At 44.3% G+C, this 23,822-nt stretch overlaps 1 protein-coding gene across 3 annotated transcripts in view; it reads right to left on the reverse strand.

Moving 5' to 3' along the window:
- Positions 1 to 14,772: 14,772 nt before the first annotated feature.
- The window catches only part of TINAGL1 (tubulointerstitial nephritis antigen like 1), a 29,324-nt gene continuing 20,274 nt past the window's right edge, over positions 14,773 to 23,822 (reverse strand). For all 3 annotated transcript variants that reach the window (XM_083453129.1, XM_083453131.1, XM_083453130.1), the window contains exons 11-12: positions 21,574 to 21,619; positions 14,773 to 20,502 (exon numbers count right to left, since the gene is read on the reverse strand). In XM_083453129.1, coding sequence (XP_083309255.1) covers positions 20,359 to 20,502; positions 21,574 to 21,619 — 190 coding nt within the window. In that variant the 3' untranslated portion in view covers positions 14,773 to 20,358. The remainder of the gene's footprint in view (positions 20,503 to 21,573; positions 21,620 to 23,822) is intronic.

Raw genomic sequence — 23,822 nt, forward strand, 5'->3', positions numbered from 1 at the left:
GAGTCCATTCTGAGTAGATATGCATGGGGTTGCACTATTAAATTATTCAGAGACAGAATAACATTGGTTTGGATGGGTTAGAGGCGTTTGCAAGGAACTAAGCTCTGTCTTTCATGCCTTCATTTTACATCTGTTGTAGACTGAGAGGTGTTCCTCAACGTCAGTACCACTTTTGCAAAGAATTCCCCTACTTTGATGGTAGAACAGTGGCTTTCAAGCTATCTTCCAGGGCACCTGGACATTCCTCACTGGTCCGAAGAACAGCCAGTAGGACTAACTCCCCTGAAAGAGAGTCTGATTTTTCTTCTGCCAAGCACAGAATCAAGATTATGCTGGGTGCATTCTAGGACAGCAGTAGAACTGGGAGGATTTATTAGTAATTGGCTGAAAGAATGTCATTGGATGGGTAAGATTGTATGAATCCCAGTGGTTTAACAAAAAATCAAAGAATTCTCCCCCTACCCCATTGCAGCACTTCCGAACCCTGAAATGTGTGATCTGCAGTAACTCATGTAGATTTGCAATTCTTTATGTAAGTCATCTCAATGTATCATTCTGGGTGCAGCACAGCAGGTAGCTGGATCCACCTTGAGCCATCATTTTATACCTGGTTTCAGTTGGTGGATGACATATTTCTAGTAAAAAATAAAGTAGACCACACAAGTCTGAAATCTCTGCCTATCCTAGGCCACTCTCCCCTTCGCAGATTTCCCACATGCATCTGCTTGGCCACTGTGAGAACAGAGTGTTTGACTACAGAGTCCATCAGCCTGATCCATCAGAGCTCTTCTTATGACCTTATGCTCTTTGATGGTAGAAGGAAAGGCTGAGCAGGTCCTAGTCAATTCCCCACATCAGTTGGGGGTCCCCACTACAACGTAGGCTAGAATCCTCTGCACACCTATAGGGTCCGTTACAAGAGATAGAAAGGATCTCTTAAAGACAGGAGTTTTAAGTTTTTGGAGCTTTTGTTCTGTATGTGATTTGTTTTTCTTTTACTTCAATTATTTACATTAACGCTTTTCCCTTACCTTAACGAAAGCACCTGAGGCAACTCATGAGCTTGAAAAAGCGATACACAGCCAAATTAAAAACTAATGGGCAGGAATCAACTCTTTCCCCTGCATCTCAGAGAGGTAACTGATGTTCTTTTTTTCTCAGCCCCTTTGTAATCAAGACCTCTTTCTCACACAACAAAGTGAGTGGTTGAAGGAAGGGTGCAGAGTAGAATGTGTCCTTTTATTTAAAATGCATCTCTGGGTTATTTGTGGGGCATAGGAATTCATTATTATTATTTTTCAAAATATAGCCCGGCCCCCACAAGGTCTGAGGGACAGTGGCCCAGCCCCCTGCTGAAAAAATTTGCTGACCCCTGAGGTAGAATATACCTTGATCTTGATTTCCTTTTAAGGCAACACTACCCTCTAGTGGCTACAGGGGCCCGGCTTCCTGCCAGCTGCTTTCTTAAGTGTCGCACCGTCCAAGCAAGTGGACGTCCAAGCTTTGTACCACTTAATTCTTCTGAGTGTATACACTAGCCCTGAATCTCCCTTTTGCTCAGTGTTTCAGCACAAGCTTTGTATGCAAAAGGTTGTAAGTCTGATCCCTGGAATCTCCAAGGAGGGTTTGGAACAACCCCATTTTAGGCCCTGAAGAGTCAGTGCAGAGGCAGACAATATTGGCAGAGACAGTATAAGGCTGCTTCCTGTATTCCTATGACAACCAAACAGTGCACATTTCAGGGCCAAAGCGGGGGGGGGGGGGGATTGGCAGATTTAAAAGAGGAAATTACCTCCTGCTCACAATAAGCTGTAATCATATTCGCCCTAAAATGTCCTCCATATCATGCTCATCATACTTTTCTTGAAAGCATCCTTTTATTCCAGGCCAGAGTAATGCCAGGGGCAAGGTTTCCTAAATTTCTCATAGAAGGAGCATACTTGTTATGTGGAAACTAAAGGGACGCTTTGCTGTTACACCAATTTTCAGTGAAACAGTAAGAGCTGCTCGCCCTCAGAGGCTATGCCCCATGCTCTTTCTGAAGGAGTCGCTGATCTTGAATAGAAAAGTGCAAGACCAGAGCAGTGACTCATACAAAGCACAACCACCAACCTCCTCTGAGAGCGGGTATTTATGAGGTATTGGGAATGACTGTGCGATTGGGCTTATCTGATACAGCAGAATTACATGTATGTGCTCACATCTGGCAAAGGAGGAAGCTAAGTTGCAGCAGTGGCCCAAGTCCAGTTGCCTGCCTACTGAGATGATCAGGAGAAACTTTACTTCCATCAGAGGAACAATAGGGGATGACATTGGACAGGGTGTTTTAAGGGGCCTCGGCTATGGAACTCCTTCCTTTAGGAAAGCCACATGGGTCCCACACTGCAGTGTTTCAAGGCTCTTTACAAACGGTTCTGTCGGGCTTTTAGTTTAGAATGGCCCTCATTTCCTCTGTTGCCGTTGGAATTGTGTTGTCGTCCCCACCCCCACCCCACCCCCGCTCCACCTTTTATGTTTTTATTTCTATTCATTCTTTATTGGATTCTTGGTTTTTATTTTGCTGCCTTTTTTTACCTCGTAAGCCACTTTGGAAAGGTCTTTTTGGCAGAAAAGAGCCTGGAAGTATAAATAAGTAGGGCTGTGGCAGACTAGCCTCCAAACGAGGAGGTAATTTGGGCTCCAGGGAACTTTTAATAATTTGATTTACGTTCTTTCTCCAGGAACACAGCTTGGGAATTAGCAACTTAGAGGAACCGATGCCATGTCTCTGGCGGCAAATAGCAGGGGTTTTATAGATTTCTCTGTGTGATATGCATCCCTACTCAAAAAGAAATAAATACATTAGTCTCTACAACCCTAGTACTGGGGATGTGGCCAGTTTTTCTTTCCCTCCTCTTCTCCCCCACCTTTTTTTCCCCTTTAGGAGAAGCTGGTATCTTCAAAATCTTTATGTGCCGCAAACACCTTCTGCAAATGCCTCCAAAGAGTGTCAGTGGGCACCTTCTAATCTTTTTTTCACAAGTACTGCTCAGTCTTTTTTTAGCATAAGACACAGGGAGGGGTGAAGTAGTTACCTTGCTAATTTCTAGCACTTCTGTCCATGGTGCTGAATATGATTTGCTAAGAATGCGTTGGCAGCAATCACAGAAATTCAAAAATGGAATTGGTATAGGAAGCACCTGTGTCTGTAGCACAAGGGTGATCCAGATGCTGCTGGACTCCATCTCCCAGCAGCCCCAGCAGCCCCAGCAACCCCCATGACCTATAGCTAGGGATGGTGGGAGCTGTAGTCCAGCAACATCTGGAGGGCACTGGGTTGGCTGGCAGTACAGAGAAAGAATCAAAGAGTCATATAATTGTAGAGTTGGAAGGTGTCACAAGGGTCATCTAGTCCATCCTCCTGCAATTCAGGAATCTTTCTGCAATGTGGGGCTTGAACCTACAATCTAGAGATTAAGAGCCCCATGCTCTTACCAACTGAGCTAAGAAGCCGGCTGCTCAGACCATGTGTTTTGCCATTTATGGGCAACCCTTCCCTATTTGTAATACAGACTCTTAGCACCACATGAACTGAGTCTCAAGAACAAAAGGCTAGTCCAGGCAAAGGCGCCATTGTCTTCTGCTGTTCATTTCAGTGGAGTTTCAATAGGGAAGCTCCCTTGGGATGGTGTCCCATGACTTCCCCCTGCCTCCCAGACCCTAGTATGCTACTTTGTCCCAGGCTGCGCTCACTCTCTAAGCAGCTAATGCACAGCCTCGGCTATAAAGATTTCTTTGCTGCATCAGCTCCGCTCTGTGACCTGTGGGTGGTCTTCTCCCGCTTGCCACATTCATCACGCCAGCTCGGCACGCAGCAGAATTTTGCTTAAAGCTGCAGAAACAAGGGAGGAGAAGCCTAATTCCATCTGCTGTAGTGACTCCCAGCCGGAGATCCTTCGAACCCCATTAAAGTTGCTCACTCCTTCAGTCGACCCCTCCAGCTGCTGCCAGCAAAGGGACTGTCGCAGAAGGAAGGGACTGATAAGAGGAATGGAAGCTAATTCCAGGTATAAGTCTTGTCAAGGAGGGCTATCTAACACCACCAGGAGATGGGTATTTTCTGAATAAATCATCTCCCTGTTAGGGATTTCGCCTCTAATAATGGGAGGAGGGGTTCTTATTTATTTTCTGCTCTTGTAGCATCAGAATCAGTGGCTCATCTCTTCAAGAAGCAATCCTGTTTTGAAAGACTCTTGTCTTGCATGACACAGTAAACTATTTTTTACTAGGGTTGTGTGAATGTGCAGACTCCCAGAGAGGAGTTGCTTTGCCCCCCCCCCCTCTCTCTCACACACACACACTTCATTCCTGTACCATGCTGAACTAAGCCAAGGTTTGGTTTAGCTCTCTCCTCACTAGTCACAGGCTGTAGTCACGGATAAACCTTGGTTTACTGTGTTGCATGAACCAAGTTGCAAACACCTCAGAGAGGATGCAGAAGAGGTCAGATCGATCTCTGTTAAAATAATAGCTCTAGCTGAGTCTGTTAAGTGTCACTTTGCATGACTAAAGAGTACAGGAGACTGGTTGCCACAGAAACTACTAGCTGGAGATGCTTCCAGAAGGGGGTAGGCTTCCCCTCCCCTGGCCAAAGGTGATGTCATTGCTTAGTGTGAGAGAACAATGGTCCTGAGGCAGTCTTAGTCTGGGCTGGAGAGGCCTGGACTGCTTCCTTCGCTGAATCCAAAAGTCACCTCTAGAAGCCTAATGGAGGAACACAGATAAGCACAGCATCAAAGCAAGCCAATTAGCATATTTCAAAGCAAATGAATATAAACATATATGAGCTCATTCTTGCAACAGCTGCCAATTAGTTTTGAGGTTATCTTGACTACCAAGATGGCATTTGCAGGCCTTCCGGAACATTTCACCTTTGGTTTAACGAAAAACCTCATTGCTATGGAGGTATGGTGATGCAAATTCTGCCTTAAAGTAACATATAGCTATCTAATAAATGGAGCCTTTGACTGCAGCAGTGGAAACTGCTGGTCACATTAAATGCCAAGAGCATTTGTTGGCCCGCAGCTAGTGTGACATTTTCCAAAGCCTCTCAAGGGATGAAGGAGCAAAGGCACCTGACATTTCCATAGAAGGAATGAATCATTATCTCCTAGCAAGGCGCAATTACCGATTCATGGTGAGGAAGGCACTGAAGACCTGAGACTTTCAGCCCTCTTGCTATCTCTTCTCAGGCAGTTGTGGTTGCAATGAGAAGCTGCATAGGTCAATGGGTATGTGGGTTTTTGTTTTTTATTCGGCACCTGGGGGCATGAAAGACTATGCAAGCTTTTGAGGTGTGTGTGTGAAACCATTGCAAATGAAGCTTGCATTCTGTGAATTGTTCCTCGTTGCTATCAGTTCTCGTTCTTCACAAACCAAGGTGGGTTCAAGTGGAGGACAGATGAATGGGCTTAAAAGAGAATGAGACAGATTCATGGAGGATAAGGCTATCAGTGCCTTCTAACCCTGATGGAGATGTTCTACCTCCACTGTTGGAGAAAGTGTGCTTCTGAATACCAGTTAGGCGGAAAGAGTTGATGCACTCAAGTCCTGCTTGCAGGCTTTCTATAGGAATCTGGTTGGCCACTATGAGAACAGGATACTTTTTGTAGAACACCTACCAGCTACTGATCCATCATGTGTCTGATGAATTTTTGACTTGCGTTGCTAACAACTTCATCTCTCAAAAGGTGGAGGAACGAATGAGGGGATCTGCTATCCTAGACTTCATAATCCTCACCAGCAGAGGAAAAACTGATCACTGAAATGAAAGCATGGGGGGGGGGGAGCCTTAGGAGAGAGTGACTATATGTCACCTTGGAATTTGTGAGCATAGTTAAGCGTGTATTTCCTTGATTTCAGGAAAGCCAACTTCAAGGAGCTTAGAGAAAAAGTTGGATAGGATCTCACAGTTAAATGTTCTGAAGGAGACGAGAGTTCAAGAGGGATGGGACATTGTGATAAAACGGCATTGCATTAAAGGGAAACGGAGTGGAAATAGTTTGCTTTTAAAAAGAAAACATGCTGTTTTATGTATATTGGGGATGGGGGATTTTTAAGTATTGTGGTCTGCTTCCCCACCGCCTGAAGTTCTGTTTGCTTCCAGTTCCGTTTTGTGAAGTGTGACATTATGGGGCTTGCATGAGAGAACTTCCTCTGAGTCAGCCTTGCCCACAGAGCTGCGAGAATAGAATCGGCAATAGCCGCTTGCGGTTCTCATCCCTCCACAGAGACAAAAAAAGAGAGGAGTTTATACATTTTGGGTTATAGCCAATGTTAGTCATACTCAGACTAGATGTATCTAATCCTAATTGAAATATAATAATAATCCATGGAGACATCATTAAAAAATCCTGTAGAATAAAAGTTACTTTTGGCATTTGGGAACTTCCATATTGCCTTGTGAGGGAAAGAGCTTCATGACAAGTGGCTGAACTGACTCACTCTAGGTCACGGCAGAGCAAGCCAACAGAGACTGCTGTGAAAAGCACACGGACAAAACCCTGTTAAAGATTTGGCAGCCCTGTGGGTCCCATTTGGAGAAGATACAACCAACCTCACCAGCAAAGGTGTTGATACCCGGAGCAAGGACAGAGAAGTTCATGTGGAATGCATAGTCCCTAAATATGAAGCTTATGAGCAATGTGGAGTCCATGTTGGTATGGCAACCTTGAGGTGCCCACAAAACCTCTGCACTGCCCTCTCCTGGTTGATAAGGGAAGTTTCTGCTCTTTTCCCTTCAAAAGTACATAGAGCTGAAGTTGGAAGAGTGACACTCTTTCCCACTTTCTCTTTCAGGAATTAGTGGATGGTACTCAACCAGCTTTTTCCCTTTAATTTTAATTTTTATTAATAATTTATTTACAACATAGTCCCCAACAACTCCTACATACAAACAAACCCACCACCATTGACAATTTAATTATCAAAATTAAACTCCTATCCCCTTATATAAAGAAAACATAACATAAAAATAAAAGACTTCCTTTATCCTGTAAGTGGCCTCCTTATTTACTTCTTGTATACTGTTTATTTTATATGTGATTATTACAATTTTTCCTAGTTATGACTTAAAAAACTGCAGTCTCCTGTAGAAACAAGTATATATTCTGGGGCAATGTTTGGTAAAGTATTCTCTGCATTTTCCCCATTCTTTTTGAAATTCTTGTCCGGGTTGTCCCCTAATTGTCTCTGTTAATCTGGCCAGTTCAGTATAATCTAATAATTTATCCTGCCATTCCATTTTTGTTGGCACAAATTTTCTTTCTTTCTTTCCAAAATAGACCCATTGAAATGAATGTCCCTGACTAATTGAGACACGATAATTTCAGTTAGTCTACTCCAGGTAAAAGTTAGCTGAATACAATCACCATGTGCTTTTCAAGGCACAGATTAGTTCCACCCAGATTCATTGGAAAAGTAAAATGTGTGGGTTTTTTCGTTCAGTGACACGTATGTGTGTGTTTGTGTGTCCTGATCTGGATGAGTGAGGAGAGAAGCGATCAGAGGGGGAGTCGCCCACAACAGTTACTTAAAATTACAAATGGATCCCTGGGTCTAAAAAACATTAATAACTGGCCGCTGTTTCAAGTGACCCACAATTTATGGGATCGTCTTATTCCTGACCTCTGTGAGCCTCTCTGGGACCCATATTTATCTCAACAATGAGGTAAAAATGCTTTACATTTTAAAAAGGGAGGGATGATAGGAGCTGTATAGGGATGAATGGGTAGGGTTGTTAACTCACTGGGGGGCGGGAATGAGGTGGCTGATATGAGTGCATTTAAAACTATGCAATTTATGCAGAGAAGCAGCTGTTATGCTAGCCACCCACCCACCCAAAGTCTGAGCATTGCCCACAGACCCATTCTGACCCAGGCCTCAACCAGGTCTTAGCATCTTTTTCCAAAAGTCAACAGTTACAGAGGAAACAGTTAAAGTTGCTGTGCAGCACTCCTGCTAAAAGCAGGGCCATTTAATTCTCACCCCACCCCTAGCCAATATCTCTGGCTTAGATTCCATCCCAGTGCCCATTTCTCAAGTTAATAGAACGTAGCTTCTGATTGTCGGTTCCTTTTTACTGTACTTAGATTGGGGTGTGTTTTTGGGGGAAGAAAGAAAATTAGTGTTTTCTGTTCCACTCTCTTTCAAAGGCTCATATTTACAAAGGGGAGGGAAAAAAGCAAGATATACATTTTCTAGGTTATCGATTCTCCTCCCACCCTCCAGCCCAAGTGCCCAGAGTTGCTGATTTCAGACTTCTTTGCTTAATGGGATAATCTTTTTTGGAGGCTCAGGGCCATGGCCTGCATTTGCAAGAGACATAAAGCAGGACAATTTGAGCTGGTTGCTTAAGAGGATTTAAGCAATGTCAGGAAGTTTAGACATGAGAGAAAGACAAATTGTTTTTTTTTTTTTCTGTTGGGAGGCGATGGGGATTAGGAAGCCACTTGGATCTCAGTCCGAGTCTGGATGGAGCCCCAGAACCAGTCACAGAGCGCTGGGCAAATAATATATTGTGTGAAGAATGACGGTGTGAGAGAATAACCTTGAACATGTACAGAGTAGCTTTGCCTCGCTGCTGAGAAATCATAGCCTGCCTCCAGCCGGCTTGGATTTAGGAGTTGGCTTCCTCAGACTTTCCTAACGGACACAAGCCACAATTTGAAACCTTTTCACTGTTGATGTGGAGAGGAAGTTCTGTAATATTCCATGAACAGAGGTTGGTTCTGTGAGGTAAATTGTTTATGAATTGCCTCCTCAAAACTAGTGTGATGTAGTGATTAGTGCTGGAATAGGATCTAGGAGACTAGGCTTCAAATCCCCACTCAGCCATGTTGTTTATTGGGTGACCTTGGGTGTTGTTTATTGTGTCTCAGGCTAGGCTACATTGCAGGGGTGTTATGAGGGTGAAATGGAGAGGGGGAGACTCACATGCACCACCTTGAGGGCCTTGGAGGATAGGTGGGATATATAAATATAATAACAAACAGTGCTTTTTCTAGGAGTACTCAAGGAGATGCGGTACCGCTACCTTTAATATATATATATATATATGTGTGTGTGTGTGTGTGTGTCACTTACTATAACAACTTCATGGTGAATACCAACACCTTTTTTCCTTAAAAAAAGAAAAGCACTGGTAACAATAACAGCAACACTAGAATTATAGAGCTGGAAGGTACCCAAGGAGTCATCTTGTCCAGCCCTTTGCAATGTAGGAATCACACAGCTAAATCACTAGAATCCATGGTGCAACCAACATTTAAGCAATTTTAAGTCCCATTTCACTGCAAGTTGAGGCCCAGTGTCAGACCCAGCTGGGCATCTGCAGAGCCCCATGACATGGCAGAAGATGCAATGCTGACTGGAGACTGCTCTCCTCTTTCGGGGGGGGGGGGGGTCAGCAGAGAGAGATTGCCAACTACCACCGGGCACTCCTCCCATCAGAAAACAGAGTACTGTGATTAAGAAGCTGGAAGAGTCCTAGAGGTCCTTTGATCCAATTCCCTGCTCAGCGCAGCATACAACTACAGCCTTTCCGACAGATGGTTATGCAGCCTCTGCTTAAATAAGGCCAGTGAAGGGCAGCCCACTGCATCCTGAAGCTAAAGGAGGGCACTGTCCTCATATACCCAGCTATAAACAAAGGTTCTCCTGGTGCTTATTGCAGTACAGCTTGGGGGAGCAGCCTCCTTCCACAGACTTTTAGGGTGATTTTCCCATTCTGGACATGCACAAGGGGGCTACACAGGCTTCACATTGTAAGATAGATTCTTCATTCTCCCCTAAGGCCGCCTTTGGGTCAAAGGTTCTCGGTCAGCTGAGCTTTGGTCCGCAGGCAGCCTGTCCTGCAGAGAGATAGGTAACTGTTATGCAACCTTTAGAAGACCCCTGAAGGTGGCCCTGTATTAGGAAGTTTTTGATGTTTAATGTTTTACTATGTTTTTATCTATGTTGGAAGCCACCCAGAGTGGCTGGGGCAACCCAGTCATATGGGTGGGATATAATAATAATAATAATGATGATGATGATGATGATGATGATGACACCCCTATTTTAACTGAAGAAATGTTGGAGGGTATGATGTAAACAGTTGGTCCAGGCAATATAGGTTTGGGTAGCATTATGTACACATTAGCTCCAAGTAACCACCTTGCTATTCTGCTGGTGTTGCTTTTTGGAGCTTTAAGCCACAAACCCTTTTATTCTTTGACTGCCATTTTTATTCTAAACAGAAATAAGTTTATTTGAACTTATTTATTTGAAATGGGGACTCGCTAATTCTGGCTAATTCCCTTAAGTAATTTAAGTAACTGAAGTACCACACAAAGTCCCCAGGTAGATGCTTTGAACTCCAGATCGAAGGTCTCAAATACCAAAACCTTCATGGTCTGCCTTCTGTGTAACACAAATGATGCTCATTTTGTAGAATAAGGACTTAACATGGGCGACCTCCATGGCACAGCCTGTAAGATTGGGGGGGAGGGGGGACTGACTTACCAATGTCCTGCTGCCAAAGGCCCACAAAGACTTGGAGCCCGCTTTGTATGATCATTAAATGTTCCTCATCCTAAATTAATGGGGCTTCAAAATACCTAACTTTAAATGGATCATGCCTTAGGGCTTTATGCCAAAATCAATCCATTACTCTGTCAAATGACTTTTTCTGCAGGACTCCAAACGTTTTTCAAACATCATTACTTGTTCTGCCTGAAAATTGTCTTGAGGCGGTGATAGAATTTTTTTTTGCACATTAGCTTTTTTTCTATTGTAGTCAAACTCCTATCATCCCACACCCAAATAAATACTAACTCCCCCCGCCCCAAGCCCTCCTCTCTCCTTCTCTTGCAATTTAGCACATCAAACCCTGTTATTTTCATCGCCTCACTTAATGACAACTCCCCACTTTCCAAAACAGTCTTCAAATTTTGGCTTGAGACGGTGAGAGGCTTTCAGTCAGTGTGTCTCCAGTGCCATCTCCTGGGCAGAACCAGAACCGTAAGGCTTGAGCAGAAACAAGTTTGACAGAATGGGCAAGACATCTATTTTGATGCAGGTAGCCACAGTTCTATAAATGCTCTGCAGGACCAACTGAACTTCGGCAGCCTAATAAAGAGTACATTACATTTATGCAACCAGATGTAACTAAGGAATGAATCCAAGAATTTGCTTAGCAGGCTGCTAAAGCAAAGGAAGTATCTATAATTCTACCAGGTCATATACTTTGTGTTCCATAAATGTATGGCAAAAATATTTGATAAAAATCTAGTCTTAATCTATGCCCCTGGTGTTGTCAAAGTGGAAATGGGGAGAGGGGGCGAGGCAGTGAGAAAAAATGGCCTAAGACCGCCATATGCAATCACGGCAAATGTGAGATTTCAGACCAGCAACAGCCTCACATAGCAGAACTCATTCACTGAGTCACCTCTCTACAAAAGCACTTAGTGCACTTACATCATGGTTTTTCTTATTCCCAATTAATTTAGGGCGCTGTAGGGCGGGGGGTGGGGGGTGGGGGGTGGGGAAGGACCCTGTTTTAGGAAGTAACTTTGTCTCCAGGAGCTGAATAGTTTTGCTTTTCCTCAGCTGCACAGATAGAATGGGGCTGCAAATTTGTCCGGATTTTCACTTTTGGGAATATGGCAACCCTAAGATAGAAGGGTATATCTGCATTAAATCTTGAACTCAGATCATGTCTAACTGCTGTTTCTGGTTTCTTCACTAGATGGGGAGACATACGGTAATCGCCATTTATGGAAGAGTCCAGAGTCCTTCCACTAGTCTCTTGCAGCAAAAAGAAAAAGTCTGGGGCACCTTAAAAAGACTCAACCACACTTAGTACAGAATTTGCATCCATCTACCACATAGACCATGAAGTCAGAAAGAAATGAAATTCAGAAAACAGAAGGCTGGTCTTGAGCTCCTGAAGTTTCCCAGGATGGCACAAGATGGCAGCATTTCCTTACTCCAAATGCAGTGAAGGGTGGGGAGGGAAGGTGGCAGACAGCTAAATCAGGGGTGCCTACACTATAATACAGGGCCAGATTTAGGTTTGATGAGGCCCTAAGCTACTGAAGGTAATGGGGCCCTATATATGTCCAGCTGTCCTTTGTCAACAACAAATTGTCGCTGTTTTTTGTGTTGAATATATGCTATATGGTAATTTATGGACCTAACAGGTATCTAACACCATTTGCACATAACAAAATATGTATTTTATCAAAGTAATTGTTGAACTGAAATACAATTAAGAAGAAATATATTAATAGTGAAATGTAATTAAGAAGAAGTATATTAATAGTGAAATAATTATTAAGCTCTAACTTAAAATGATTTGGGGCCCATTACTTACATCATAGGAGCCTACACAACACAAAACACTGTTGCTGAATGTAGGTTTTATTTTATTTGTTTTTTATCTTATATTTTGGAAATGTACATCCAGTTTTTCCCCTCTAAATTTTTTTGGGGGGGCCCAAGAGAGTGGGGCCCTAAGCTATAGCTTGTTTAGCTTATATGCACATCTGGCACTGACTATATATTGAAGGATTACAGAGTGTTTTGCAATTACAGTGGTACCTCGGGTTATGTACTTAATTCGTTCCGGAGGTCCATACTTAACCTGAAACTGTTCTTAACCTGAAGCACCACTTTAGCTAATATGCCTCTTGCTGCCACTGCGCCGCCGGAGCACAATTTCTGTTCTCATCCTGAAGCAAAGTTCTTAACCTGAAGCACTATTTCTGGGTTAGCGGAGTCTGTAACCTGAAGCGTATGTAACCTGAAGCGTATGTAACCCGAGGTACCACTGGACTTAACAACACCAATGAAATAACATCTAGAGCTATCATTTAAAAAGAATGAGGTGACTGTATATTTCAGCCAAATCAGAGAGAAAAATCTGGAGGAATGTTGTTAGCCATCCTCCATGTTTCAGAAGCCCAACCGGCACTGTCTAGAAGTCAGGTGTTGAGTGCTGTTGATTCCATGCAGTGAAATTCTCTTGTAGTAGAGACACAGCAGACATCTTGACTTGTAACCTTACCTTTTTTTTTATGTTGACAGGCCTGTTCAGTGGTTTCAACTTTTAAGATGAGCCGGTCAGTGATGCCTGTTGCCCACCAGACCAGGTGAAGCTGCTAGGAGGTCCTGGGGGCATGACCAATGAGTGGTCACAGAGGTGTGGCCAAGTTGTTCTGGTTTTCTCCACAACCCCCTCCCTTGTAAAGTTATGTTGGGCACTTAAGCACTGCAATTTTGCAGCAGCAACTGACTAAAACTGAAAAGTGCCTCACTCTGATTCAGAGGAGGGGTCCCTGCTGTCACAATTCCTAGTGTGGGTTCATGCTAAGCAAACTGCACAGAGGTGAGCCCTGCTTAATTCTATGGAGATTGCCACCTTGTAAGTATGTGCAGGATTGTAAACCTGAACTGGCTGGTTTTAAAAGTGCAGCACAGGACTGTTAACAAGTTACCCCATAAATTTCCAGAGCCTCTTTTCCTGGCCTGCTCCTTTCCCCTGGGGAAACCACTCTTTATTGAGGGGGGGGGGCAGCGATCTGGTTGTCCCATACTGCCGTTCATTCCGATTTAGAGCCAAAGAGCAAGTTTTCCCTGGGAAAGGAGTGGAGAGAGGGAAAAACCACACAGACCTCCCATGCCTAGAAAGCGTTGGTCAAGCAGAAAACCGCTCAGACCTGTGCTTTCTAGGCACAGGGAAAGAGGAAGCGTGAACGAGCCCTGATAATCATCCATCCAAAAAAATTACTCACACACAGAAAGCTAGCTATCAAGGAGAGTCCAACTTTATGCTTGATATGTTAGATTTCCACGCACAGGAATTTGGAGGTGGATGGGGAGCAATCAATCTTGTGGGTCCCCACCTATTTCTGATAGTTTGGTATGTCCCAGGTTTATCAGAAGACACTCGAGGACACAGACAGGACATCCCTAATGGCTACTGCAGGGGGCAGGAGGTTTCGCATCTAAATTGAGCCGCTGTCCCATTTTCCTGGCAGGGGACTCCATGAAGAAGGTTTTCCAAAGGTTAATGCATCCCAGCATAACAGGAAGCGAGACAATGGCCGAGGCTCTTATCTCGACTGTGCAGCTTTTCCAGGTGCTGACCTCCCCCCTCCCCGCTCTACACACATCCAGCGGTGGAGGCATGCCTGCAGACGTCTCAGAGCAAAAGCCCCTGAGGCCAGAGCTGAGGCTGGAAGTGAGAGCAGGAACAGTCTGCTTCTGTCTTTTCCCCTTCCCGTGGTGCTTTGCAATGAGGCCAGGTTTTTGCCAGGTAGGCCAAGTTTGGGTGTATCAAAAGATACCTCTGGTCACAAAAGTAGTCTGGCTACAGATCAGACGTGACACGAAAGTGTGATGGCATTCCTGTCCTTTTTCAATGTAAAACAAAAACCCACAAGATCGTCATCTTTGACTCTTTCTGCAACTGATGTTTTCTTCCTGAAAATTACCCCCAAGAGGAAAAACCCCATCTGGACAAAAAAATAAAATAAAAAGCAGCCTCTTCAAGAAGTTACAAATATGCCAGTTTTCCTTTGTATATTAATGAAATTTTCAAGTTTAAGTGTCTTTAGGAAAACCTCAGTGTTGGTTTCCAAATACCAGCGGATAACCTCTCCCAGTTCAGTGTGTGTGTTTTCCTGGGGTGTGCATGCTAAAATTTAGCCTAAGGCTCCAGGTGGAAAGAAAGAAACCAGCCACACACAGTTCTTGCCACTGTCTTTGATGCACTTTATTTACAAATAAGCAAAATAAATATAAAAAGGCTCTTAGAAATACAAAACCTTCTGCATAGACAAGATAGTAGGATTGCTTCTGCCTTTGAATAAGTTCTTGATCTACGCCTGATCAGAAGCAATTTCTTTGGAATGTAATAACTTGAGAATTTGAAGCAGGGCTCCCTGCCGCTGCCGCCACACACACATCAAGTTTTGTTCATTCATGCAAGTGTCAGCTGTTAGTTGCAGAGGTGGAGATTCCCTCTATTCAGAAACCAGAGCGTGTGGATAATACACAGGTGCTCTGAGCCAGCTGAAGAAATCCATGTACATAAATAGACTTTTAACATGTGCATCACCTCCTGGACCAGTAACCTTTCCATGATTCTTTGTGGAAAGCCCCAACAGACAAACTGGTTATATTTATTTAGGTTTGCAACATTTATGTCTCTGAGCGCTTCCAGGCTGTTCATATTTCTGGGTGGAATTTAGTCACATTCTGGGCAAATTCCGGTTGTGCAATTACAGTTGACTGAGAGGTCCTGGGCAACAAACCCACTCGGTCAGACTTTCAGCAATAGGGAAAGTGACAGGGAAATGCTCTGGAATGTGTCAGATAACACTAGCTGGATGCAACACCCTCCGCAGTCGTCCTCCAGCCTCCCCACAAGCAAATCGGGATGAATGTTCACTTAACAGCAAACCCTAATGAGCCTCCCTGCAAACAAGTCAGGATGAATGCTCAATAAACAGATTGTCTGGAAGTTTCCTATCTGTCACCATTTGTTTTACTTTTCATCTTTGCTAGCCCATAATTTGCACAAATAGCAGTGACAAACCTAGACAGCATTTTAAAAAGCAGAGACATCACCTTGCCAACAAAGGTCCGTATAGTAAAAGCTATGGTTTTCCCAGTGGTGATGTATGGAAGTGAGAGCTGGACCATCAAGAAGGCTGATCGCCGAAGAATTGATGCTTTTGAATTATGGTGCTGGAGGAGACTCTTGAGAGTCCCATGGACTGCAAGAAGATCAAACCTATCCATTCTGAAGGAAATCAGCCCTGAGTGCTCACTGGAAGGACAGATCCTGAAGCTGAGGCTCCAATACTTTGGCCACCTCATGAGAAGAGAAAACTCCCTGGAAAAGATCCTGATGTTGGGAAAGATGGAGGGCACAAGGAGAAGGGGGTGACAGAGGACGAGATGGTTGGATAGTGTTCTCGAAGCTACCAGCATGAGTTTGACCAAACTGCGGGAGGGAGTGGAAGACAGGCGTGCCTGGCGTGCTCTGGTCCATGGGGTCACGAAGAGTCGGACACGACTAAATGACTAAACAACAACAACAATTTGCACAAATGCACCTATATCCAGTCAATGTTATGCTGTGTGCTTCAAAGGGGCAGGGAGAGCAGGCACTAATATAATAGCCAGTCTTCTAACATGGGGAGTAACTGGCTTCTCAGAACATTTTGGTCAATGGCACCACCTGAAAAGGCAAGGCTATGCCTCACTTTTGCTGAATTTAGCAGGCCAAGTCAGCTGCGACCATTTTGAATCCCTCAAGTTTTGAAATTATTTTAAGCACAGGCTGTACATGTAGCAGGAAGAGGTGGCAAGAGTCCTGAGGTGGAAGAACAAGGTATATAATATCAAAGGGCAGGTGGGAGATCACATTATTCAATGTGCTGATACGTTAAAAATCTCATTGCAAGCACAGCAGAGTGTGTGGCTGGAGTTAGAGCTTTTAAAACCAGGCACTCATAACATTTAGATCAGCTATGGTAGGGTTTTTGTTTTCGTTACTTTCAGTGAATTATTTTTAAAACCCGGGGGAAGCATTTCAAAACGGCATTGCCAACCCGCAGTCTAAATCAAGTATATTTCATTCTTATAACCACTAGGTTCTTTCATCTCATTCTCCTGCATGACTTGGCCTCGGGTGCAAGTTATTACTTGTATGTGTAAATGTAGGGCTGCCATATGTCTGGAATTCCCTGGACATATCCAGGATTCGCCTGCTGAAAATGGAGTTCCATTGGAATTTCCAAGAGGTTAAAATAACTGGGAACCCATAGCAACCCATGTTGAAAATGTTGATTTTTTTTTTTGTCGAATTTCCTTTAAAAAAGCTCTAAAACTTCAATTTTTTTCAGAGATTTTCCAAAGAAAGCTCAACAGCTATGGCAACCCTATGTAAACAGGCCATTGCAGATAAAATGTTGCAGACTGGAGGGATGTTCACTCAAACCTCACTACACTCCAACAGCCATGCATTTGTTGGCCATTTGTAGGCTCTCCAGACACACAGTTAGCCTTGAGGAACTTTGAAACTCCCTTCTTCACAAAAATTTCATCACAGTTCAGGGGCACCAGTTACTTCACACATTTAGCTACTGATGAAGTGCCCAGCAACTAAATGTAAAGAAAAAAACTGAGACATGTATGCCTGTCTGAACATTCTCTGGAAGAGGGCTACCAAGTTTAGGCAATGGGTGCACAGGTGCACTGATGGCAATTCATTACCTTTTCTTAACTTTCCTTTTTCAGTTAAAAGCTTTGATAAGGAAAGAAGAAGAAGGGATGGAGCTATAATAGCCAGGAAGTGGGCAGCATTAGAGGATTGCCCACAATGATTGCACAGTAGTTACAAATGGATGTCAGAATCTAGGCTGCTCCTAAAAACAGCTGCAGCTGCTGCCAACAGTTTAGAGAGGACAGCAAGTCAACCTAGGATGGGAGCGTGGACTGCAGAGCTTGACTGTATCCCCAATGCACATTTCCATTCCCAAAGCACTTTGAAATGGGCAGGTATCCTGGAGGCAGTTCTGTTCTGCTTTCATGCAGTGGCCCAGTTCTCCCTGGTCAACCTGTGTCTGGGTTATACCACTGCAGACTGCGAGTGGAGGCACACATGGAATACTTTTCATGCCAAAATTAAAAATGCCATCTACCTGGACAGATGCCATGGAGGTGGGTTTGCACCTTGCTTTCTCCCTAGCATGCTTACTTTCCATGTTTTTATTTAAAATTTTCATAGAACAGTCCATGCATCCATCACCGCCACCTGCAGTCTGAAGTGGTATAGTCCCAGCCACAGCTTTAGGGGCCTGTGAGTTCTAAGCCAAGGTCTGGGCTTAGAAAATCCACAATCACCTGGATGTCTCTTTTTCTGCTTTGATCTGGGCACATGTACTTGCTGGCCTCTCCCTTGTTAAAACTTCATTTGGACTCCATATGGAGTGCTGGCACAGACGCTTACCCTAAAGCCTCGCTGCCTCAGTCAGGCGTGAACGCACTCCACTTTAATGTGCGCTTTCACTCTCCGCTTCTTTCACATGAATGGGGGCGGCTCGGTGTTTACACTGACGCTTGTGAAGCTTGCAAAAACTGACAGAACCAGCCACGACGCCTGACTAAAGCCCCCTTTCATCAGCACCAAACTCCCAACAATGGTCTTACTAAGCCAGGGTGGGATTAAGCACCCAAAGACCCCCACATCCTGTACAGAAGGCTCAGAGACAGGCGCTAAAACATGAAAGAAAGGGACAGGGATAACTGATAGGGGCAGAGTGAGGCCAGAGCAGGGGAGAATGAAGGCTTTCAATATGGATAATATATGGGCTGGTGCACCGAGTTCTTCGTGTCAGCAAAACTCGGTGTTTGCAAGAGATCTCGGGAGGGCAAATGAGAAAACAGAACGGGATTTTAAAGGGGTTGGGGAGAGAAAAGAAAAAACGGATTTCCTATTTTCTAATTTGGAAGAGAGGAGAAATGGCATTGTGGTAGGGAAAGAGCATGGGGCTCTAGCAGGACAGGGGGCTGATTCTGCCTTGCTCTGCCAGTAGGCAGGCAAATGCTTTTTTCAGATAACTGAAGGTGGTACAATGGAGTCATCCCCTGTGGCACAAACAAACACTCTGCTCTGGCACAGAGTAAACCACACAGGAACCTCATGCCGAGTTCCTTCCTCCAAGAAGCACAACTTCTTCTGCAAACTCCTGACATCATGATACGGTGTGTTTTCCTGCTACAGAACATTGGCCGCCCTTGGCAGCAGTTGGGCAGTGTTCAGCTGAGAGATGTCATAAGGACGTGGGCTAAGTTATGGAGAACTTGGCTGAAAGGTTGCTATTTTCAGTGTCAGCCCCACATTTTTTTATAACATGTTGCTTCAGCCTCCTTAATGGATGGTTTCTGCCATGTTTCAAAAATGTGCCAAATTCATTTGCTTATAGAGGAGTGCCAGACAAATACAAAGGGTGTGAATACAATTAACAACAATGCCTCCTTCATACCATCCTCAGCTCTCTTGAAAACTATTGCTTGTCTTCCAATAGTTTGGTTGATCACCAGGAATCATAAGATACACAACCTTTTTTTTGGGGGGGGGAGGAACCCTAGCAGTAGTTCGTTCCACTATCCAGGTGAATTTCCCACATGCCTGGGCAAAGCTGTCTAGAAAAACCCAGTCTTTGGGGTTGTTTCCTCATTCTGTAACTGGACGCCATTTCCATTTCAGGATTGGGCTTCCAAGAATGATGGACCTAACTGAGCAGTTCTAGAAATGTCTTCTCAAAATCACAGCATTTCCTGTGATTTGGACTGACTCCTCTGTTTGTGAGGGCATCACCTGACAGACTTGAGATTCGGGATTCCTTCTTTTCTTTTATATGTTAGCCAGGCTGAGGTAAAGCAATGGGAATTTGGAGTGGCTAGGAACGAAACTATGGGAGTGTTCAAGAGAGACAATGTGTATTAGGCTGTGAGGCCTGATTGTTTTTGTGTGGTCTCCATAAGACTGGTGTTGGTACATGTGTGAGGAGAAGGAGAAGCTAAGGGGAGATCCCATGTTATCTGAAGCCTGAAATGGTTTGACATGAGAAGCCCACAACTGTTGGCATTACAATGGCTGCCAATTCCTCGAAAGAGGCTTGTTCCTGACTCAAACCACTGTCGAACATCAGGTCAGAGAAACCAGCACTTCTGAAATGGCTTCATTTTGAGGCACTGGTGAGGTGTACAAGAGATTACTGGATACCCACAGAAAATGAGATGCTGATTTGTCCTCACATACAGTTCACTGTATGGCATTAGCCACTCTTCAGGCAAAATTGACAGGGTGTTCCTTATTTGCTTCTGATGTCTCTGTGGCAAACTTTGGGTTTTGAGTGTAGGCTAACAAAGATGCAGAGGAGCAAGGGGGTGTCAGACAGAATAACTTTCCTTGGTCCCTTCTGACAAAACTTCCCCCTCTCCAGCTGTTTCTTGAGTTCTCAAGGAGCTTCCAAAGTTTCCAAGAAGGCCATCCAAGAAAGCCTTTTAGACATACCCAGGGCATCAAGAACAGTCCTAGGCCTCACACAGTCTTGTGCAGACCCCAGAATGTGGTCAAGCATTGTTCTCTTCAGAGACAGACACAGTGGTGAAAAGGAGCTGTGTGGTGTTCTTTGGCTGATCCAGATCTCGGATTTGATTTTGTTTTCTTTTTTTGGGAGAAGAAAAAAGGTGTGGGCAACAAAAGGAAGGAAGTTCTCCCTGGTGACCTGCTGATGCAAGGTCGGCCTCCCAAGTTCCTCACTTCTTGTGGTGCATGTCTTCCATCCCGACTCGGCCCCAGACGCCTACCACAAAGGTTTCGATCTCACACTCATTTTCCCCACGGGCAATGCGGAAGTAGCCGTCCTCTCCCCAGTCCTTGCCCCACGAGTTGGCAGCAATCTGAAGCCAGAGACACAAAATTGCCCAGAAGATAACATGAGCCATTAATGGTTTCCGACAAAACAGCTTTTCACATTTATACTGCGCCGTAGCATTCATACATAGCAATCTTGTTGCCATCCTTACAGCAAGCATGCAAGGCATGTATTGTCAGTATTTATCCCCATTATCTTGCAAAGAGAAAAAGAGAAGCTCACCTAAGGCTGTCAAGTGAGTTCATGGCAGAAGCGAGTTTTAAACTGGGGATTCTTGCTTTGTAACACTATCTTATAGTGGCTTTGCTACACCAAGTCTCACATTAAAACAAGGATGGGGAACCTTTTCAGCTCAACAGGCCAGATCCTGAGCCCAGTGGGTCAGTGACAGGTGGAGGGGGCACCCACCTCAGGGAACCCTTTTTCCTTTGCAGCATGGCTTGATGCCACCCGCTACCAGCTGGTTGGTGGTGACTTCAAGCCCTGCTGGGATCGGCTACATTCCAGAGTTTCCAATCAGCTGACTGGCACTGTCTTCAAGCCTCATTTACAGCAGCGCTTACTTCTAGACAGCGGGGCAGGAAAGATCCAGAGAAATAGATGTCTAGGATAACGAATAATTATTAAAAGGTCCCATAGTGTGCTTTGAAGGTATATGTTGCAGCCACTTGCTCAAGTTAAAACAAATTTGGGTCTGGGTCAGTGTCTCGATCGTCACCCCCACACTGAGTTGCTCCCTGACACCCTGTTTAATGAGCATGCATCCTGATTTGTTTTTGGGGAGATCAGATGATGATGTGTCAAGGGAGTTTTATCACACACTTCCATTTCACCATATTTTTCCTTATTGCGAGTCTGATTTCTTAGGGAAGCAGGTTTATTTCGCAAGAGTTCCAAATCAGCTTTGAGTGCACAGGCTGAATTTGCCAGGAATTGACTGAATTCCACCTGAAAACAGTGACAGTCTGGAAATGCCCTGACTGGGCACCCATCTATGCCACCTTGAACTCTATGATGGAAGACCTTAAATGAAATACCTCAAATGAACAATACCTAAATTTGTGGCAATTCCTGGTTAAGAAACGGCAACACTCACCCAGTATTTCTGATTTGACCCATCAGGCAGCTGTTCCTCTCCCCACCTGTGACACAGAATGAAAGAGACAGCTTTGTTGAGTGGTCCTCCTTATCATGTGCTATGCAAAAGATTTCAGCCACACATTTGCACACCACCCAGGCATCTTCTGATGAAGGACAATTAACAAATATTAGGGAAACTGCTTGCAAAAAAAAGTGTATATTTGGAATAATCGGACCAAAACGCTGATGAATTTTCATGCAGATCTTAATACAGTAATAATAATAATATTATGTGGAAACGTGGCAAACATCTTTAAGACTGGAGCGATAAGAAACCAAAATGAAATTTGACAGATTCTTCGGCCCATACTTACAAATGAAACTGAGAGTGATAAATATTTTGCCACACTTTAACTAAAATATGATAAAGCCAAAAGGACCTGGAATAAAATATATGCTTCAGAGGCAACATCCAGTGTTTGGGCCACTAGGCAGCCCTGTTTAGGGAAGTTTTTAATGTTTAATGTTTTATCATGTTTTTAATATTCTGTTGGGGGCTGCCCAGAGTGGCTGGGGAAACCCAGCCAAATGGGTGGGGTATAAAATAATAATAATAATAAATAATAATAATAATAATAATAATAATAATAATAATAATAATTGTACCCATCCTTCTTTAACATGTCAGGAAGCTGTTTTATGACAGATTTGCTCAGTGGAATGCATTTCACAAAAAATGAAGCATTGTTGTTGCTTTGATTGCTAGGTTTTAACCAACCCCATTACATTCATCCTTCTGGTTTGAGAAGATCATAACAAGAGACTCTCTGGACTCCAGCATCCTGTTTTCCATGATGGGACAACCAGATGCCTCTAGGAATCCTACAAGTAGCACATGGAGGGGAAAGCCTTCCTTGGAAGCTGCCCTATACCAAGTCAAACCATGGCCCATCTGGCTTAGTGTTCTCTGCACTGACTGGCAGCAGCTCTCCAAGGTTTCAGGTAGGGGGCATTCCTCGTCCTACCTGGAGATGCTTCTAGGGATTGAACTTGGGACCGTCTGCATGCAAAGCAGATACTCTACCATTCGTTATTGCCCAGAATCTGGAGGTTACAGATAAATATAATGTCCAGTAGCTGCTGGTACATGAATCTGTCTAGTCCCCTTATAAAGCCATCAAAGTAAATGGCAGTACTTCATACTGCCTGTCTGGGAGAGATGCCCAAAGTTCTTGGTCAGGTATTAGCAAAGCAGGCTTGGTGTCCGACTGGAAGGGGTTTCCCATTTCATTCCTTACTGATTAGCTCAGAATCTGGTCTGTCATTTCCTTCTGCAAGCAGCTTGAGAAGATAAGCCCAAGTGGAAAAGACAGCGTGATCTAGCTGGCTGGGAGCCCTCCACTTGTTTCTCCTTAGCTTGCCCCCATAGTTCAGTGTTTTCCTTTGCCCTAAGCAGAGGCCTTTGCCCATCTCTGAGTGTTTTGATCTCAGTGTTGGAATGGGTAACTGTGGCAACATTCTGTGTACTTGCAGTCTGTGAGTCAAGTTAAAAAGACTCAAAGCATCGCCTAGTGCCAATGTTTTGTTTAGGTTTCTGCTGTATTCCCAGCTTGTTCCAATCCAGTGAGAATTCCTCGTCCCTCACACAGTATTATAAGTAGCATTATTATTATTAGCATTTCATCCACAGCAGCTTAGAAGTGAGAAGACAATCTATTCCCTTCCCTTCCCTTCAGGCTCTCAGTCTAAGGCACAGCCCTCAGCACCCTTCACAAACTACAGTTCCCAGAATCCTTTGGAGGGTGCAAAGCCATGACTGTTTAAAGTGATATAAAACTGCTTAAAATGTATACTGCAGATGATGCATTAGTTGTTTTAGCCATAACAGACTAAAAACACACACAGCAGTCTCCCCATTTCATCTGCGAAACGTTGGAGAGTCTTTTGCATGCTGTGGAATAAGTCTCTGAAGCCGTTTCAGTCCTGGTGAAAGAGATCTCAGAGGGGAATCTGCTCCAGCTGTGCTCAGCTCACCCAAAGAATGACTCTTTCACCCGGCTGGCGGCTGTTTGACGTCAGAGAGAAAAGTTCTCACTTTCCCCCCAAAGAGTGGCCTTATCTGGCAGTGACTTGTTCTCAAGAGCCTCTACTCTCCCCCTGCGGGGCCTCTCTTGTTAGTTTTCCTTCCTCATTCCTCGAGCAGCAGTGAGCTGGCATGGATCAAACTCCGCTGTCCAGTCAGTGCCCACCAAATGAGGGAAAGTG

The sequence above is a fragment of the Podarcis tiliguerta genome, assembly GCF_965153285.1.
Source record: "Podarcis tiliguerta genome assembly, chromosome: 8".
NCBI classification, from domain to species: Eukaryota; Metazoa; Chordata; class Lepidosauria; order Squamata; family Lacertidae; genus Podarcis; species Podarcis tiliguerta.